Here is a 22,026-nt window from a genome sequence, read left to right as displayed (position 1 = left end):
AATGTAAATTCATTAGTCGTTTCTTCATTAAAAGTTAAAACTAAAAAACGCAAATTTCTACAAACAAATTTGATGTTGCTTGAATCTTTCTGCGGCTCGATGACCTGGCAATCGGCATAAAATGACAGATTGCAATCAAGCTTAGCGATAACTCAACCTTCCTTGTCTACTATCACACGCACACACACACACCAAAGAAGCAACGAAAATGGCGTCGCCTGCAGCAAGGGTCACATTCCGCTTGGCGATCGTAGCTCTGATTCTTCTCTTCCTCTTCTACATGGGTCGCCCTCTTTACTGGAAAATCTCAGCCACCATCCACGAGATTCGCGAAAACAGACAGACCGTTAAACAAGGTACACTCTTCACTATTTAGCTCTGTTTTCTGTTCCTTTTTCTTTCATGGGTATCAATTTTTCTGAGTCTTCTTTCTTTGGGCCGAAATGGGTTGTCCAGGTTTGTCGCAGATTGTTCTGGAAGCTCAGAAAACGGTGGGTTGGTACCACGACGAGTCCGACTCAGGGGCCAGCGAAGATCGGGTCGCGAAGAAGGTCGGGTTGGCCAAGACCCGGAGGCTGCTGCTGCTCCACCAGGTTTCATGAAAGCATGCCCCTTTATTTCATTCAATTACTGCCCTGTAATTCTGAGGTCTCTGTGTGAGGCAATCTCAATGGTGGTCCAGTGGGTTTGTTCAGATCTGGGTCACTTTTCGAATGAATTGTTGGTTAATTAAGTTAAATTAATATACATATCTTTGAGGAAAAGTAAAATTCTTCTCTCTTAAACTGGTAATTGATAGAAAAATTTGTACAACTGCAATGCTGGATATTGTACCGTTTTGGGCTATATATAGAATTGTACTGAGTTTGATTATGGGTGTATTTCATTGACTTTTGATTTAATTTTTTTTATACATTGGATTATGGCTATATCAACTTGTTTGTACATATCATTTATGAATGTCATGGATTAGAATACCAAGTTAACAGTGATGACTATGTTCATTGAAACAATTTCCATTTGCAAGTTGTTATGTTAAGATTAGGAGATTTTTCGAATATGAATGCAGTCATGTTCTCTTACTCATCCATGCTCACTCACTAACCATTGGATTATGATCCAACGGATGTAACTTACTCAAAAACTAAAAATACATATTGGCATTTGAATGTAATTGTTGGATTTTGATCCACAAATTTCGTGTTCACTGATGAGTGGGGGATCAAAATTGTGTTGGTAAATGAAGTGATTCAGTTGTTATTTAGGTTCCCATGATGGTGTCCTTTCCTATTGTGTTAGGGTTGCACTTCATCTAAACCCTTTTCGGGTTATGATTAATGAATTTGTTTTTTCTAATATATAATATAATTATACCAAAAAAAATCTAGATCTTCAGTGTTTTTTAGGCTGCTATCAGTCATATGGTTGAGTTTTGAAGTGATAAGCTTTTGACAATTACTATGTTCATGATGCAAGCATCTATAAATGTTAAGTTTACCCTTTAAACCGGGCTTGGTTTGGATGAGGCGCCTTTTGTTAACATCACATTGACTGATTGTTAGCTAAACCATAATTAGAAGCTTCATTTCCTGCAGTACAGAAGTCCTAGTGTTCTTTCCTTCATGTGGGTGCATGTGTAAACAATGCTAGATAGATATCAAATGTTTGGAGGCATTTTTTGCAAGACCCTCTTATATAGATTGGTTTTGAAGAAACTGAGGAAGCCAACGAGAAGTTACTAGTCTAGGTTGATGTATTATCTAGCTGTTGTACCTGTATGGGTAATGGGTTACCAATTTACCATCTACCTATTTATGCATCTTTTCTTCTCTCTGTCATTTTTTTTTTGGTCTGGAGGGAAGGGGCTTCCTTATATATCTTGGATTTCTTTAAAAAAAAATTTTCAAACATTAAAATGCGCACTTGACTAATGTCTTGGATGATATAACTCTTGTCGAGTGTTTCAAAGATTAATAAATTACTCCCAAAGACAAAAAATTTAAGGTTCTTAACTGGAAATCCACCTAAAACAAAAATTAAGTTAAAGGCCATTTTATTCGCAGATGCGCGTCTGGAGTGAGAAAAAGGCTACCAAGTGCTTGGCATGGAATGACATACAGAGCACTCGGCAGATGCAGATGTAGATGCATCCTTCATCTGCAACTACTAAGTGCTCAGCAAGAACTACCAAGCTCTTATCGAGTGCTTGGTAAGAATTTTGTCCTGAAAGTTAATTGGGCCGGGTGAATTATGAGATAAGTTTTTTTCTCATTTTGACCGTTTAGGTAAAGTATCCTTGAAATAACCTCTTCTGATCTTGCCAATTCTGCTAACTTAAATCAAAGAAAGAGTGAGCTTCTTGGCCCTTGGCCCCAAACTTTATTTAATTGGGTATATATAAAATAGTTGTGGCTTTTTTTTGTTTTTTGGCCACTTAAAATAGTTGTGGGCCTGTGGCTTAGAGATGAGGTTTTGGAGCCTTTTTCAGTGACTGTTAACTATGGGCCGTAAGGTACGTGGACTCAAAGACAAAATTAAGGCCTTGATTAGCTGTGAGCTTCATGGTAATATGAGTTTAGGTTCATTGGGGTATGGATCTTATACCCTCCCAAATGGGCTTGGACCTTTCCCTAGTCCCTTAGCTTGATTTGGATCTACCTAGTAAGTAGTAACTAGCATATATAGTATTAGGCTATTAGCTTTGGAATATGAACCTTTTATAAACACTCTTTTACAAATTATAGATGTGATCATGCGTATTCATTAAGCTCACAATGTTTAAGTGTCTAGAAGATAGTCAACTACTACGTCGTATGTGTTGATTTCGTGCATTAGTAGCAATACGCATGACTCCCCATTCACATACTAACCACATGCTTATTTGTTTCCTAGATTTCTTGTGGTTTATATAAAAAACTGAAAATGGATCTAAGTACATCTATATAAAAATGAATGGTGATGGAGACACCCATCACCCATTATCCATGCATTAATTGACTATGAAGTTTTGATTCTTTATCGTCACATTGTCAACGACTCAATGGGAACAGCTGCAGCTTGCCCTCGCATATCAGCTATATACTTGACGTTGACAATTTTCGAGTACTTGATGAATAGTACTAGGGGCTTGGTAGGTTTCGTGTCGCACATATTTTATTAAAATAGACTGGGCTGATATTTATTGTAATGCGTGAACTGAATTATTAGTCTTAATTTTTAATTAAATTAAAAAAAATAGAAAATTAGGATTAAATACTAAATTTCAATAATTTTTTGGTATAACATGAAGACCATATAATATTTCAATTGAATTACCAAATTTAAATGTAGTTTTTTAAATTATGCCACAAATATGTTGGCCCCTTTGATTTAAGCCTTTTCCATTTGACATTTTTATTCTTTGGCTCATATATGATGAGTGTTAGTTAAAATTTATAAGGTTTAGACAAAATTGTCTTTGAGGCTTTTATATTTTCTTGAAAATTTGCTAATATAGTCTCAACTTCACATTTAGTTGTGACTGTACGAGACTCACAACTTTAAATTTAGTTGTGACTAAACGACAGTCATATCTAAGTTGTGAGACAGTCACAGTTAAGTTGTGACTTAATTGAATTTTTTTTAGAGAAATTATACTACAATATAGTATAAATAGAGGTCAAAACAATACTTTTACTCAAAATAATATATATAGTATAGTGATGTGAGTTGTCTCTTTTAATTTATTAAGACAGTCACAGTTAAGTTGTGACTTGATTGATTTTTTTTTTTTTTATAATACAATATGGTATAAATTAATGTAATATTTGTGATGTAATATTACTTTTATTTTTTTATTGTAGTGGCATGTGATGTAATATTTGTAAATTCTAATACTTTTTACTTTATTAATTTGCTTGACTTTTCAACTAGTACCCAAAGAATAAAATTTCGGGTTTCGAGGAAATTTCGACGGAAATTTCGAAGATTTTTAAATTTCGACAGAAATTAAACGGAAACGATGAAAATTACTATCAAAATACGGAAATTTTGAATGAAACTTTATTATATGTTTATTTAACATATTATCTACTACATTGATAAAAAACATTGAAGAAACCAAATTATATAGTAAGTTTCATGTGATATAAGATGAATATAATGCGCGCTGAAGGTAAATACTATGAAATAAAATTAGTATAATGAATAAATAAAATTAATATATTATTTATACTCTATAATATATACACTAAATTATATATACTTTATAATCTATACTCTATATTATTTAAGATATCGTATAGAATATTAGGGTTTAGGTCCTTTAGGATATTTTTAATTATTTTTTATATAAAAAGGTATTAGAGTTTATTGGTTTAGAGTTTAAAAACAATTAAATGAAACCTCAAAACGGCCAAACGAAATCTCAAATCATTTTTTTTTTTCAATTGCCCAAAAACCTCAAACTAGGATATGATATATGATATTAGGGTTTAGGCTCTTTAGAGTATTTTAAATTATTTTTTATATAGAAATATATTAGAGTTTACAAATTTAGGGTTTAAAAACAACTAAATGAAACTCCAAAAAGGCCAAATAAAAACCCAAACTATTTTATTTTCTTTACAATTGCCCAAAGGCCCCAAACGGCCAAACCCCAATCTACCCTAAACCTTTTAATTTTTTTTCTCTTTCTTACTTTTTTTTTTTCTTTTTTTCTTCTTCTTTCTCTTTCCTTCTTTTTCTTTCCTTCCTTCCCTTTCCTTTCTTTCCCCCCCGAATCTCCAGCAAAACTTCTTCCACTGTTTTTCTTCTCTCTCTCTCTCTCTCTCTCTCTCGCCCCCCTGCCGCGCCCTCGATCTCCCTCCTGCCGCCCCCCCCGGCCACCCCCTACCGCTGCCCCTCCTTTCTCCCTCGATCTCCCCCTGCCGCGCCCCCCCTGCAGCCGCCGGCGAAAACTTAGGCGAAATTTCAAAAATTTCGCCGAAATTATTCCCAAAATTTAACAAAACTAGGTTTCGATTTCGACCCCTTCTCAAATCGAAAATTTTGGCGAAATTTTCGAAATTTAAACCCTTGCTAGTACCTAATTTAAAATACTATTTAATTTTAATACTTAAACTAAAAAGTTATTAAAATTTAGTAGTTAAAATCAATAGACCTAAAATAAACCCATTAAAAGTTAAAAATGTATTTATATGTTGTACTATTGAAATTTTCTGTTCAGCATCCAAATATAAGTGTCAGCTTTGCAACTAAATCCTAAACTCATGGGTCATCCCGTGTATGGATGGCAACGGGGCGGGTTCGCCAATAGCATACCCGACTTATCGGGTAATCGGGTCCCCATCGGGGGTATTCGGGGCCCTATTAATTTTTCTATAAATAATTTTTTTATTAATAACATACTAAATTAACATAAATATATAATTTAATAGATGAAATATATTAAAATTCATTATACTATATTATAATAACACTAAATCATAAAGATAACACTATTAAATTTTAAAGACATGCAACAAAAATTAAGATAATAAATTAAAATATAATTATATAATATAATATTTTTATTAAACGAGTATACGGAATGTGGCACGGATGAAGATGGTATTACCATATCCGCTTAATCGGGGCAGGCCCCACAGGGATTTTTGGGGGCGGGGAATTTTGCCATCCCTAATCCCTTGCAAATGAAATCATCATTGCCGGCATGCTCTTTAATGACCAATATTGTTCTTTCTACATTGCAATATATTAAAATGGGGTCATCTAGAAGACTATAACTGGATTGGCTAATCAATTTTTAAAAATTAATAAAAGTTAACGATTAATTAGGATTGGAGGCTTGGAGCATGCTACATATACAAGTGCTGTTGCTTTTTTGTGTGAAAAATAAAAAAGTGTTGTTGCTTTTTTGTGTAAACAATTAAAAAGTGTTGTTGCTTTTCTTTTATCTATAATGGCTTTTACATTGACTTTAAGCATTATATATATAGGATATATATATCAAAAATTTCTAAAATTAATGTGTGGATTTCCATATCTTTCTAAGCGTTTGCACGCTCTAAAATATCTGGAATTTCTAACGTTTGTTTTATAAGGTTTTATTATACTTTATTCACCTGAATTAGGATGTCGATCTCACTTTATCATTTAAAAAAAATTGTGTCAGTTTATCACCAGAATTATAAATTTGTTGCAATATACAACTTTTGGCTCATTTTGTCTAAGATTTTGTTGAAAAAAAAAGATGTTTTGATCTTTTCAAGTTAGTTTTCTATTGTGCTAAAACGGGTAAAATGTAATAGTTTTAACAAAAGTTTAGACAAAATGAGACATAAGTAGTACATTGTAACAAATTTTTAATTCGGGTGGTAAATTGATACAATTATTTTTAGGTGTTTAAGTGAGATCGATTCCATAGTTCAGGTGGATAAAATATAAAAAATCCATTTTAAAAACTGCCCATATATGTATATTAACTTGTATAAGTTAATTAATCACCCAATTGACTTAAGTATAAGATTTAATCTTAGTATTTTCTCTTATCTAATGTGGGATCAGTTATATAATCCACAACTCTTAACAATATGCACCTTGGATCAAATTGTGACCTTAATTTCCATTATTTTCAAGCATTAAAGCATACTTTCGCGTTCTTTGGAAAAAATGAAAAATTACAACCACATGACATTGTTAGAATAATCAACACAAGCTTAGAATAATTATTCAACTTCTTGAATCGAGGGATAATAATTTGGAGCCAACTCCACCTTGAATCGAATTTTGTGCTTGTTCCCTTCCATACAATATATAGGTTGACTTTCAATTCTGCAATCATCATGCACTGCTATTTTATTTAATCAAATTATTGTCTATAATTCTATTTATTGGGACTATAAAAGTTAAATCATCACGTTACTCTTGCTCCTGTTGGGATAAATTAATCTGACCCTTTCTTTGTTCAGGCTATATGAGATATTTTAAGAAGTGAACATTTTTTTTATTAGTGGGGTCCGAGAAAAAATAGGAAAGATGATTTTACTATATTTTTGACCAGAAATAGGACCTATTACAAGAATATTTTTTTTAATAGAGCAATAGTTCTGAAAAAATATGTTACGTGATGTTATAATCACATAAAAAATTCTCAATCAGCCCCTATTTTAATTACACTACTATTATCTCTAATTTAATTACTTAGACTTAAATGTGAGGTTTTCATTCAAAAAATGTACTTAAGTGCAACTTAAACAGGTGTCATCTAATATAATCCTCAATGTTGGAGGGTGACTTAAGAGTTAAGATTAATGATTCAATATTTTCGATTCATGGTTGCTAATTAGTTAGCCTTAAAGTTAATTAGGGTTGGGCCAAGGAGTATGATATCTATATATGTGTTTGTCCAAAATCGGTCAAACGCCATGGGCGTGCATTCTTTGTATTGGAATATAATCATATAAAATCACTTCATATATAGAATAACTAAGACCTGAATCCCTGTCTTGCTTCCCTGCAAGGTTGGTACCAGGTTCAAATCTGAGCCTTTGAAAACAATCTTTCTCTCTCTACTTTGTCTTCAAACATTCAGATTTGAGCCTAATATCAACCTTACAGAGAAACAAGACAGGAGATCCAGTTTCGAATAACTATATACTTGTTTAGCTATACTAATGAGATGCCCCATGAATAATGAATTGAATTATCTAGTTAAATGATAGATGTTTTGCTGATCTTTTTTTTTTTTTTTTTTGTGTGTGTGTTTAATGATGCTTATATTTAAAACTACATAAAGCATTTTTAGATACAACACAACTTGTGACTAAAAATGTAAATCTTATGACTAAATGTATTAATCATAAAAAGTGTTGTGACTATGTTGCGACTAAAATCAGTAGATAAAACTTAAAAGATATAATTGTGACTAAAAACACTATTAGTTACAAGTTATGCGCCTAAAAGTTTTTGCCACAACTAACGTTTGAGTAATGGAAGTATATTTGTCAGCAAATCTACTTTTACAGTTTTATCGACGAGCTAAAAACGCCTCATTTCATTTCGTTCCCTATTGTGACAAGATATAGCATTAGGTACAAGGTCTTTTAGCTAAACAATTAAGACTTTGTACCTAAATATCCGTGACTAAAACACTTTTTTTTTTTTTTTTAAGTGATACTAAACTGTATACTCAAAATAACTTTATTTGAACGTAAACATAATATCAACACAAAAAATATCAGTAATCCTATTTTTTCGGGTGGCCAAAGCTAACTCCATTTGAGCTACATGTCAACCTTAAATACATATGAATGGATGAAGATCCTCTGCCTTTCAAGGCATCTGAACCACTACATTAATCTAATGATCTTTATAAGGCCACCTCAGCATAAATTATTTTAAGATCGAAACTCACTCTTTGCAACACTTACCGATCTCCACCGTCTTCTCCATTCCTAGCTCTCTCTTCTAATTTTTAAGAGAACCTCTAGAAAAAGGAAATAATTAAAGCAGTAAAAAAACTTCATCTTGAGCCATTTTCTTCCAATATTCTCTCTATCGGATCATGAATGTTGATGACTTAAAGGCCATGTGAGAGGAGACAAAGATCCAAGAGAGAGAGTGAACATGGTAACTTGGTAACTGTTAGGTTGTAAAAGTAATTTTGATATAAAATACTTTATGCTGAGGTGGCCTTATTAATACCACTGGATTAATTAGCTGGTTCAGATACCTTGAAAGGCAGAGAACTGCACGTTTGCGAAAGGCAGAGGATCTTGATCCCATATGAATATATTAATTTAACCTAATTTCTTTTTAATTTATACGCAATATTGTTAATAAAGGGGGGACCAACGACCAACTTCGAATTTCTCATATTATTATATACATATGGATTGGATTTGTTTTGTAGTGGTGGTTTGGAACCAACGACTAGTCCTCACTTTCATAATTAATTTGTGACAACTCCATTGCCAGAGCCTAGCTAGAGATCGAGGTAGCTAGCTTCAATATTAGGCAACCTCAAATTATTCCAATTAGGTATTTAAACTATTATTTACTCTAATTTTATACCTAAATTTTTATTTTGTCTCACATTAGTATGTAATGTGACTTTTGTGAAAAATATTATCAAAATTAATTTGGTCATATATGTTGCTCATGTCTTATACCCATGATCAATTTGGTTTATTCATGATCTTATGTTGACTAAAATATCCCAATTTTGATGCATTATTTGAAAAAAAAAATATTATATTATATACTAAATTTATACAAAATAAAAGTTGAAGTATGAAATTAGGATAAATAATAGTATAAGTACCTAGTTGGGACAAGTCTCAAAGTTCAAGTAACATATATAACGGAAACTATATAGTATAAGCAGCTGGCATGACACTGTCACAAAATATGAATTATAAGTACTTCTAAAATTTCTTTACTACTAATGTTAAGGGTCACAAAATTTGTTCACAAACAATGTGGTAGTGTATGTTTTAATATTTTCTTAAAAATAACTAAAGTTTATATTTTATAGTTATAAATTTATATTTGAATAAATAAAATGTCAACATATTATTTGATAAACTCCGATACATAATACATAAGGGATTAATGCTATTTTGCTCCCCAGACTATTACACATGTATCACTTTGCTCCCCAGACTTCTAATTTGGAAAATTAAGGACCCTGACTTTTTCAATTTTGCCAATTAAGACTATTCCGTCAATTTATACATTTTTCATCTAAAATGTTGAGATGATCAACCAGAATTTAGCGAAAAATAAAAGAGGAAAAATGATGTATGAGGAAAAAATGATAAGATCTAAATGGAAGGGACCATTTTGCCCTCAAGATTTGGATAAAAAATGTGTAAATTGACGGAAGAACCTCAATTGGCAAAATTGAAAAAAGTCAGAGTCCTTAATTTTCCAAATTAGAAGTCTGGGGAGCAAACTGATACAAGTGTAATAATCTGGGGAGCAAAATGGTATTAATCCCTAATACATAATTGTGTGTCCGAATACCAATTAAATTTGAGAGCAAATTTGCTAATCACCCATATCTCCACATGGCATCTGTCCTATATACTGACCATAGTTAATTACTATTAATAAATTCATTTAAAGTGATGAGAGAGGGAATTATGAGACAATAAAAAATATAGAAAATTAGGATTAAATACCAAATATCAATAATTTTTTAATAAAGCAGTAAGACACTAATTTTTTTTAGTTTAGGTACTAACCTAGAGTAAAACATTTTGGATTAGGTCACAAATCAGTTTGTTATATAGTTGTGACTGTCGAACAGTTACAGTTGTAATTGTCGAACAGTCACAGTTGTGACTATTTAAAATTTATAAAAAATCAAAATTTTTAAGGGTTTCATACTTTTAATTTAGGTTTGGGGGATAAAGTCCTATAACCCAAAGACTAAATATTAAAGTTTAAGCCTTGCAAATATTGAAAAAACAATAAATCAATAAAAAAGTAATGACTGTTAGACAGTCACAGTTCGATATAACTATGTTTTTTAAAGTTGGTACCTAAACTGAAATTTAGTACATAAAGTGAAATGACATAAATGTTTTAGTAGTTGAACTGAAAAAATATTATAATTTGGTACCTAAAGTCAATGGACCTTAAAAAATAGTTATCTGAATTTTTTTTTTTGGTCTGAAAAAAGAAACTCTTTAGCTTCCATACCCATCCATGCAGGAAGCCCACTCTCTCCCATATCTCATCCCCTCTCTTCCTTTGTCGTCTATTTTTCTTCCTTTTTGTTTTGTTTTTGGTTCGTGTTCACCGCTAGAGGAGGGGCCGGTGAAGACTGGTCAAAAGTGGTAGAACCATAGAATTAAATTTTGAAAATTTTTATTTTTTGAGGTTTCAAAATATTACTAAATCGAAATTGTTAAAATTTTTAATTGTTTTAGTCTAAATTTCCAACAAAATTAAAATGCTTTTGAAATTTTTATATTTTTGAACCCTCGACATTTTCTCAAAATTTGAAATTTAATTCCTTAGGTAGACTGTAGGAGGAGAAAATGCATTTTGGTTAAAGCGCCTGAATTAAAAATTTTAAAAATTTTAAAATATGTAAATATAAAAATTTGACCATAGTTAGCTAACATGCCACATGTCAGTTTTTTTAATTAGTGCATAAATACTCATATCTTCTTTTCACTTAATATCTTATCAGAAGTGGGATATCTTTTTCTTCCCCAAAATCCCAAATCTTAATTAATTCTTCTTACTATTGCTTAAGCTCAAATTTAAACTTTTCATTCTAACAGTAATAGACCAATAATTTATTGGCCTAATTAGTAATATTGACTGATCAAGCCCTCCCATCTTTGAGCACGTACTGCACAAGATAGCTTTAAATATTAGCTGTTTCTTAAATTTTATAATTAATTAATTACTTTTTGCTTTGCTCATATATACATTAACCAATCACGTACCAGCTAGCAAGCTCAATAGTCAATATATATACATTCTACTTATCCAATATACATAATGTTAAAGTTTAACTTTTCATTCTGGAAAAATTAAATAATGGCAATTGGTGTGGGGTCTCCCTCAACCATGTAAAGTTCATGCCCATTCAATGGCTGCAAATTAAATAGGATCTTAGTGGTGGGGTTCCCCTTTCTCAAATAGGAGGTGGGTATATAACTATATATAGTGCATTATGTTATTATATATGTATGGAGAACAATTAATCAAGAATACAAGATTCCCGGCCAAAAAAACAAAATCAAGAATACTAAATGAGCCATATATGTGATGTGATGGGGTCACCTATATCTATTGTCAATCAAAATTTTTATAATTAAGTTTAAATTTGTTTAAAGTGAGAGAGAGAGGATGAAGATAGAGTGAATATTTTTGTACATTAATCTTTTTTTTTGTTATATTACGAGAGAATCAAACCCTAAATCTAATCTAATTCATACTTTTTATCTCACAAACTATCACTACTTAAACTAATCCATCACCTTAATAAGTCAATTCTTAGATTAGATTAGTCATCCACATTGTTTGACTTTAAGTACATTCTACGTAATTGCCCCAAAATATGTAAAAGCCACTCATTAATTCTATATATTCAAATTGGAATAGTCTTCTCAATCTTGCTCATTTGGTGAGTCCAATCATCTATCTCTAGACTCTAGCTCATGAAACATTAATTTATTAAATGGCATCCGTCCACGTGTCCACTCGCAATCCCAATTGATTTGAAAGGGGGATGACTTTGTCCTCTATGGGCCCGCTCTCAGTCACCGTTTTTCACTTTTTCATTAACTTGATTCGTCGCCGTTTTTGTCGTCTTTTTGGGGATTCTCTTGTTTGCACGGAATAATCTACTTTAGGATCCAAAATAGTGAATTCGTCCAATCAAAAGTCCTATTTGATTCTTAGAATTATAATTGAGTTCTTGAGAATATTTTTGAAGAAAGATAATGCAAACTTTCTATTGTTATTTTTAGCAATGCTAAGAAAGTAGTCAGGAAATTTCTTTTTAACAAACAAATCGAATTAGAAGTAAAAAATAATTAAGATAATAAGATGATCCAAATTCTTAAAAATTATGAGTCACATTCAAAAAAATTGTATTTACTCATTGGGATTAGTTCAAAACTTCAAATGGTGAAAAGTTGTGAGGTAATAAGTTATGATTAGTATAAATTAAGAATTTTAATTTCTCCAATGTAATAAAAAACATTATACATTTATACCTTTATTTTAGTATTTTGTTGAAAACACTGTGTTCAGTTGAGCAGTAAAATTGGAGGATATATATCTTAAGAAATTGATTTAAAAGAGTGATCCTCTGTTGGGGATTTTTGTGAAAGTTTATGTCTGCTACTTTTGGATCATTAATATCTCTATAGGTCCCATTTACTGTGGTGAATATATTACAGGCTCAATTATATTTACAACCACCAACTATAGGGTTCATTTTAAGTTGGTTCACAAATTATAAAATATTTCAAATTTTCTCATTAACTATAGGGTTTATTTCAAGTTGATCCACAAATTATAAAATATTTCAAATTTCCCCATTAACTATAGGGTTCATTTGAAGTTGGTCCACGAACTAACAAGAAACATACATAATAGTAGACAAAATCGGGTTGACAAAAAAATCGAACCGAATCGGATTATTTATATATTTTATTATATATTTTATCTTATATAAAAGTTTTATATATTGAATAAAAAAGATGTAAGGTGTTTTTTGCACATACTAGGGTTTGAACCCATGACATTGTGAGGAGAGTCAAAGTATGAATTCCTAGTACACCACTTAACCACTTATGAAATTAAAGCACATGCAATATATTTATAGGTTTACTAATACTTGAAATATAATAATTTATAAAATTAAATATATTTTATATATCATTCTTTTTTTTTAGATATTATTTTAGATTTCTATTTAAATATTATCATTACAAAAAGTCTAAAAATATTACTAGTTTATATTTTATATAATTTATAGTTTCTATATTGTAAAAATATTACTAAAAGTCCAAAACTATAATTTTTAATTTATATACTAAAATTATTAGAATATAGGGTTAATTTTTAAGGTATAAGTTTTCAGACTTTATGGTTTAGTGTATAAGATTATGGTGTAGAATACCAATTATAATTTTATAAATTATTATATTTCAAGTATCAGTATGTCTATAAATATATTGCATGTACTTAAATATTATAAGTGACTAAATGGTGTAGTGAGAATTCACACTTTCACTCTCACAAAGCTTTTATGGGACCATCTGATCAAATTTTATAAAAAATTAACACAATGACCTTTTATTTAATAAATATATATAGACCCCAAAATCTTTAATAAATGCTACTCCAAGTCCAAGTCCAAGTGCCCAACATTCATCAATTCAACAACCAACAACTAAGACAATGACAAGAGAAACTTTTTTATCACTGGAATAAGAAGAGGCGGCATCCTACTTTCTTTTCATTGACTCTTTCTCTTTTCTCTCATTCTATTTTTTTCTCTTTCCTCTCCTTTTTCTCTTTTTTTTTCTTTGCCGTGACACCAATCTGTCTTTATTACGGAAATATACAAGTTATTTTCGACAGTTACATAGAACTCCATATTTACATGTGTGAGGTGAACTTCTAGAATAATAAACCAAATGAGATACACACATTATTAGTACAATATGATCACATTTTTCTTGGTTTTGCAACCTCCACATAACGACATTATAAGCTGTTATCAATACAATTTGGCATTTTTTGTTTTTGCTGAGAATAATTTGGTATTTTACATTTTTATTTCTTAAAAGGTACGATATGCATGTGCTAATTTGGCTAATTAGATCGTTTTAGACTATAGAATTATCTTCTATATATCTTAGCCAACACATAATGTAAGAATAAGCATTTTAGGTGTGTTAAGTAGCATAATTATATAGAATTCTAAAACGATCTAGTTTTAAATGGGGTTATTTACAAAAAAGTCAATAAAATATTTCAAAATTATAAATAGGTCAATGAATATTTTCTAAATTCCAAAATAGTTACCATTAACTAAAATGAATTAAATGAACAAATATTAGAAATAACAGTCACTGCCATTATCATGGAAATTTCAAAAAATTATAAAAATGTCAAAACTAATCAGAAGTTGACATGTGTCTAAATTAAAGATAACGAACTAAAATAAAAACAATGAACTGAGGTAAAAGGGTAAAACGAACTCAAAGAAAAATCAATAATGAGCTGAAGCCCGTAGGGTTATTGATCAAAACATAATTTATGAAATTATGTGATTGACTAAAATGAGATAGAAAATTTGATATTAACCTTTTTATAATTTTGAAATATTTTATTGATTTATTTGTAATTATCTATTTTAGATATTATACATTTACACATGTATAGTATGCATATTGCATATGTGATACTTTTAATATTCAGAACGAAAGAATGAAATACTACATGTCTATAGGACCTCTCCAATGTTAACAAGTATTTTGTAGAGTTTGGTGGACTTTGAAAAATGAAAACACAGCAATAATTTGATTGGACCATTAGAAGAGTGTAAACGTTCTTGCTACCTTCCTTTTTGGTCACGTGACCCCGGCATGTGTTACGTACGTGTGTCCCATCCCTCATTCGTTTATTTGTCAACTTTGCTCTTGCAGCTCCCGCTGACCCCCTCTCTCTCTCTCTCTCTCTCTCTCTCTCTCTCTCTGTAATTCTTAAAAACTACTTCACTTGATGGGTATAACAAATTAACAATTGCTAGCTAAACCTCTCTTGCTGCGTTGAGTGTACGTCTTTGGTTTTGTTCATCTTTGCTTTTGTGTCTTCCTTTTGTTTGATATTGGTCTCTCAGGAATATTGAGCTCCTGATTTGATTGAAGGCTCAAAGCACAGTTTCATATATATAGAGATTTGTAGCTTGAATTAAACAAAGATTTCTGGGTTGTGGTTGAAAGAGACAGAGAGATAAAATGTTGCTGCAGAAGCACTTTTGGGTAGTGATACTTATTGCAGTAGTACTTGTTGGAGCTGAGAGTAATTTGCAGACTGTGGAGGGCAAGCCTCGCCGGATTCTGTTGGATACAGACGTCGATACCGATGATTTTTTCGCTCTCTTGTACCTCTTGAAGCTTAACAGATCAGAGTTTGAGTTGGAGGTAAGTTCATGATGTTGTGTTTGTGTTAAATAATTCATCTTCCAAATCCCAATATATATATATATATATATAAAATTTTTTTTGGCCAAAAAGTATGTAGTAGCCCAAAAGTTGGGTGTGTCAAAGCCTTCTGTTTAAGCTCCCTGGGTGAGTAAGTCAGAGTGCTATACCTTCCAAATCTGCAAATGCTTTGAGTTTTGAAATTTTACATTTGTATATTTATATATTTCATTGTTTACCTCATAAGTGTAAGCAAGTGATGATCAAACAGGAAAACTAATCCAAGTTTTGATTGTTTTTTATATGGTACAAGTTTTGGTTGATTTAATTCAAAAGAATCCTATGAATATTGTTGGCAGTGAAGATGCAAAGTAGTTCTTCCTTATTTTTGGATGGCTATGAGCAAAAGTTGTGCAGTTCATACTAACTATTAGTCCTTGAGGACTGAGTCAAATAATTCATTTAGTTGAGTGGATTCTATATTTGAAAAGGGCTCTACTATTGAAAACTCAAAACCATGTGCCTTTGACCCAAAAAAAAAAAAAAAAAAAACCATGTGCCTTTGCATATTTAGTGTGTTTTTTTGTTGGCTAAAGTAGTGCTCATGGAGTTTATTTTTGCAAGCTAACTTTTGATTTTTACCTTTTTGGTCAAATGGTAAGAGACAACTTTTTTTTCCTTGGACCATTATATAAAATTGAATATTTATTTCTTTTTTACTTATGGTAATTAACAGTTAAATGTACACTGTAAACTTGTGTTCCTACAGTATCACAGTAAGTCACTCTCTCTGGAGTCTGGACCAAATGTACCTTCGAAAGCTCTTTGTTTTTGTACCAAAAGTCTCTGGCTATAACTTTTTAAGGACTAACAGGCTTTCAGTACGTAGTTGTAGTACATGGTATTGTATTAGACTCTTAGCTGTTCCAAAAGCTGCTTTCTGCCAACTACACAATTTGTCCTCCTTATCATGCATGATTTTATGGACAGTGTTAGTTTCATATACATTGTTGCCCCATTCCCTAACAACTTAAGTTTTTGGGGATGTGGTTGTCTAACATGGTATCAGAGCCTTGTTTGCATATGGCTTGAGTTCGAATCCTCCATCCCCCAATTCTGTGTGTTTATGTCTGCTCTCCGCGTGCAGGTTGGGGTTGCATGTGAGAGAGGGTGTTAGCTTGATATATATTTTTGGCACATTCCTTAACAGTTTAAGCCTTTGAGGCCTAGTGGTTGTCTAACAAGTGACCCTGGAAATTTTGTTACCACAGGCAGTCACTATCAATGCAAATGCTTGGACCAATGCTGGGCATGCTGTGAATCAAATCTATGACATCCTTTACATGATGGGCCGTGATGATGTTGCTGTTGGAGTGGGGGGTGAGGGTGGAGTACTAGCAGATGGTACCATACTCCCAAATGTTGGTGGATATCTTCCAATAATTGAACAGGCATGAAATGATGAAATTGTCTCAAATCATAGATATGCTTAATTATGTGAATTGATCTTTGCATTTTCTGATAATTATGTGCAAGCATGACACTAATATACATATGAGTTCAAAATTGAATATCAGGGGACTACAACAGCAGGAGGATGCAGATATAGACAATTCATTCCTGTAGGTTCTGGAGGTCGACTTGATATTGATTCTAATTATGGCATTAGAAAAGCTTTCCTCCCTCAGGTATGAACAAATTACAAATCATTAAATTTTATGAATCATTAATTTGTTTTGGTTTTTTTCGAGTTTGCCTTTGTTACAAGTTGTTGCAGAGTGGGGTTATTCTATAATACTAGGCTGGTATTAATACATGGCTTTTATTCCACTCATAATTTGAACACACGTAGAAAAAGTGTTATGAATTCACCACTCTCTTAGTTACACACATATCTTAAGGCACACAATTCTGGGACACTTAAATGACCTTGCAGAGTGATAAGCTGAAGATATGGTGGCCCAAGTGGCTCTACATAGCAGAAAATATATATATTCTCTAGTTTATTTGTACATTCATACATGACAAGTGAAGACCTGTTTTTTTTTTCTTTGTTCTTTTTTTATCACTACATTTATGTATCTGGCTCAGAATTTTTTCTTTTTCTGTTTCAATGAAATTAGGGGAGCAGGAGATATACTCCTCTTCGACAACCTACTGCTCAGCAAGTGATGATTAACAAAATATCTGCAGGTCCCATCACTGTATTTGTCATAGGAGCACATACAAATTTCGGCATATTCCTTATGAATAATCCACACCTAAAGAAGAATGTTGAGCATATTTATGTCATGGGTGGTGGTGTGAGATCAAAGAACCCAACTGGTTGCTGCCCCAAAAATGCTAGCTCATCTTGTGTACCGAGGCAGTGTGGTGATCCTGGTAATTTGTTCACAGACTATACAAGTAATCCTTATGCAGAGTTTAATATCTTTGGAGATCCCTTTGCTGCATACCAGGTAATACAATTCCTTGCATGTGTATAATAATAGTGATCACATCATTGCAGTCTTTGAAGTGTATATTTTTGATTTGTTATAAAGCCATCTAATTTGACATTTTCTTTAGGAGATAAAAATGGCTGAGATTGAAAATGGTATTTATTTTTCAGGTTATTCATTCTGGAATTCCTGTCACCCTTGTTCCTTTGGATGCAACCAACACCATTCCAATTAATAAAAACTTCTTTGAAGCATTTGAACAGAATCAGGATACATATGAGGCACAGTATTGCTTCCAGTCCTTGAAAATGGCTCGTGATACTTGGTTTGACAACCAATTCTATTCGGTAAATCCTGGATTATTTTTTGTTTTGAGTTGCAGCAATAGTGTCATTACATTCTTCCTCTTTCAAGACTTTCCCTTATATATTAAATCACTCACATATACATTATATAATTTGCATACCATTTTTAAGGTATCAAAAGATTTGATATGACACAATTGAACGATTTGCAGAGTTATTTTATGTGGGACTCCTTCACATCTGGTGTTGCAGTCTCAATCATGCGTAACTCACATAACCCTCATGGAGAAAATGAATTTGCTGAAATGGAGTATATGAATATAACCGTGATTACTTCAAACAAACCTTATGGGATATCTGATGGCTCCAATCCTTTCTTTGATGGCCTTAAAGTTCCAAAGTTCAACTTAGAGAAAGGTGGTGTGCATAGTGGTCATGTTGAAAACGGACTTGGAGATCCATTTTGCATTGGGAAGAATGGAAAAGGGAAATGCAAGGTAGTTTCCTTGTATAGTTTTCTTCCTATTTTAATGTAATTAGCAGCATTGCTCATGTTGCATATTCTCTTCTTGAAATGTTAATGCACTTTTATTGCCACACAATCAACAGGATGGTTATACAGCAGAGGTAACAGGTCCGGAGGCAGTGCGCGTGCTTGTTGCTACAAAAGCAAAACGAAATCAAGATGTTGACAGCCCACTTAACAGAGAATTCTTTAAAAACTTTTTGGAAGTAGGTTCAATATGATACCTTTTTGACTTAAATTTCTTGAATAAATCCTATTCTGATCTTTATTCTATGCATTAACACATAAACATCCATGTGCACACATACACATTCCATGTACAATTGGTGTCTGTGACTGATATTAATGAAATCATAGCACCTTTTCCATTTGGTTTTACAGGTTCTAAACAACCCTCAACAAACAGGGAGATTCAATTTTACAACCCAATTTCCTTTTTACAAGGAAGTGACATATAAACCAGATTTTGGAAATAATAAACTGGGTAAACCTGTTGTCTTTGACATGGATATGAGTGCTGGAGACTTTCTAGCACTGTTTTACCTCCTGAAAGTACCTGTTCAAGTGATTAATCTCAAGGTAGATTTCTAAGTTGAGGACCTGAATGTGAACTATATATGAGCAAAAAGGTTTAACTAACCAAATGAGCCAAATATCCTTCTCTCCTTGCTTTCAGGCAATAATAGTGACCCCAACTGGCTGGGCAAATGCTGCAACAATAGACATCATTTATGACTTACTGCATATGATGGGCCGTGATGACATTCCAGTAGGTCTGGGAGATGTATTTGCTGTGAACCAGTCTGATCCAAATTTTCCACCTGTTGGAGACTGCAAATATGTTAAGGCCATCCCACATGGGAGTGGTGGATTACTGGACTCGGACACTCTCTATGGCCTTGCTCGCGATCTGCCACGAAGCCCAAGAAGGTACTGGAAAATTGCTTTTTGGCCCCTCGGAACTGCATGCAACTTTTGGCTTAATTAGGCATTATGCACATCTTTGTTGCCTAGTCACAATCATATGTTGGTATATGGGCACCTGTAGTATGTTGATGTAGTTTTCTATTCTGTGGGAATGTTTTGGATAGACTGGAACTGAAATGTTAAGTTCTTGTTACCAGGTATACAGCAGAAAATTCTGTGAAATATGGAGCACCTCGGGATACAGACAATCCTGAACTCAGACAACCACAAGCATTGGAAATTTGGGAGTCTGTGGTAAAAACACTGGATCCAGGATCTAAGATTTCTGTATTAACCAATGGACCCTTGACTAATTTAGCAAAGATCATTTTGTCAGAAAAGAACTCTACCTCTCTAATTCAGGTTGGTTGCTTTCAGTTCATAATCTCTAAGTAAAGTAACAAATATGCTTCTATATCAGGAACATAGTACAGATTAGAAAGATATATATGTTTCAAACTACTATAGTGAAAGAAGAGAAGAGAAGTTTGGGAAGACATTGAAGCATTCTTACTATTCAATAAAGAGAATTATTATATAATTGAAAGCCTTTCTTGCTAGACTTGAAGATTGTAGCCAGATCTCTGCCTTTACTTCATGTTTTTCCACCAAAAGAAGGTAATAACATTTATCCAATGATGCCAATGCTCATTACAGGATGTATATATTGTTGGAGGCCTTATCAGCCGGGGTCACAAAGGTCACAAGGACAAAGGAAATGTGTTTACTATTCCTTCCAGTGGATTTGCAGAATTCAATATGTTTCTTGACCCTTTGGCTGCAAAGACAGTCTTTGCTTCCTCACTTAACATCACACTCATTCCGCTTGGCATCCAGCAAAAAGTTAGTTCATTCCCAAAAATCCTAGAAAGCCTGCGCAGGAGGAAGAAGACACCTGAGGCATTGTTTTCCCAGCGTGTGCTGTCAAGGCTGTACCGGTTGCAACAAGAGCACCAAAGATATCATCATGTGGTAAAGCTTCTTATCTAAGAACATGCCTGGATCATTTTTTAATCTCTCCTCCCCTTCCATTCCACATAATATATGGTGGGGAAGTTCTTCTCCAGCAGTAGTATAACTGTAACAGTGGTTTTATGCATGTATTGGTTTTAATATGGATTTAGATGACATGCATTCAGGGCACTTGAAAATTTCAGGAGATGATTTTTTAACTTCATCCATAAGTATTTTGAACCACCCTTCAATGGATGATCTTGGTTCTCACTGTTAGCTTGCTATACATTGTTAGTTCATTATCTAACAACGTAAGCTTTTGAGGCTCAAGTGGTTGTCTAACACTCATGTTACCAAGCTGCAGGAAACCTTCTTGGGGGAAATCCTTGGTGCAGTTCTCTTGGCTGGTGATTCCCATCTGAATCAAACCTTGCAAGTCAAGTCCATCAAAGTTGATGCTGAAGGAATTGAATCCAAAGATGGACGATTTTTGATTGATGAAAAACAAGGAAAATTAGTCAAAGTATTGGACAATGTAAATCCTAAGGCATATTATCGTCTTTTTGCACAACGGTTAAGCGAATCGAAGCAGTCTGCTGTAGTAGGAAGTTTTGAAGAGCAAACAAAATTGTGGCGTAAGCCTCTAAATCAAACTTAGATTATGCAATAAGGCGTAGAAATTTGTATGGATGTTATGTGCAAAGTAGGCATTCTGCTTTTATTGTAGCTCAATGAAGGCAAAACAAAGAAAAAGGATACAAAACCAGAAAATGCCATTGGAGTTTGTTCTTTGGCTTTATTTGTTTAACAAAGAAAATTGTCAAAGTTATATTGCAATATGTCATTAATTATTATTTGTAGCAGATATGTTTCTGCCTGTTTTGTTGACAAGGATGGTTTAGCTCTACATAGAACACTAATTAGATCACATCTTAACAGTATAAGTGTTTAGGATCGGGGTAACAACTTTGCTTACCATCTTTAACCTAGTGTAACATTATCACTCTACTCAATACAAGTCATGTGTTGACTCGAGTTTAATTTCACCGTCCCATAGCGCGACACCATGTTTGGCCCTCATTCTTTTGCATAAACAGAGCACGTGGCTGCATGGCTGCTTTAGCTGCACAACACCCACCCATTTTCAAGTGAAAAACTTCCATGAG

The 22,026-nt window shown here is 32.7% G+C and overlaps 2 protein-coding genes across 2 annotated transcripts; both read left to right on the top strand.

Moving 5' to 3' along the window:
• Nucleotides 1–147: 147 nt before the first annotated feature.
• LOC147294227 (Low-density receptor-like protein) lies at nt 148–881 on the top strand. The gene is made up of 2 exons (XM_086233963.1): nt 148–356; nt 457–881. The coding sequence occupies exons 1-2, from the start codon at nt 209–211 to the stop codon at nt 600–602; spliced, it is 294 nt and encodes a 97-aa protein (XP_086090089.1). The 5' UTR covers nt 148–208; the 3' UTR covers nt 603–881.
• A 14,342-nt stretch (nt 882–15,223) lies between these two features.
• On the top strand, nt 15,224–21,677 carry LOC147294226 (nucleoside hydrolase 3-like). The gene is made up of 12 exons (XM_086231540.1): nt 15,224–15,668; nt 16,940–17,119; nt 17,246–17,356; nt 17,792–18,127; nt 18,280–18,456; nt 18,627–18,911; nt 19,024–19,146; nt 19,322–19,519; nt 19,617–19,870; nt 20,065–20,269; nt 20,564–20,878; nt 21,225–21,677. The coding sequence occupies exons 1-12, from the start codon at nt 15,483–15,485 to the stop codon at nt 21,516–21,518; spliced, it is 2,664 nt and encodes an 887-aa protein (XP_086087666.1). The 5' UTR covers nt 15,224–15,482; the 3' UTR covers nt 21,519–21,677.
• Nucleotides 21,678–22,026: the final 349 nt, after the last annotated feature.

The sequence above is a fragment of the Dryas octopetala genome, chromosome 2, assembly GCF_963921425.1.
Source record: "Dryas octopetala chromosome 2, drDryOcto1.1, whole genome shotgun sequence".
NCBI classification, from domain to species: Eukaryota; Viridiplantae; Streptophyta; class Magnoliopsida; order Rosales; family Rosaceae; genus Dryas; species Dryas octopetala.
The sequence above is the reverse complement of the archived record's forward strand: the minus strand, read 5'-3'. Positions and strand labels throughout refer to the sequence as shown.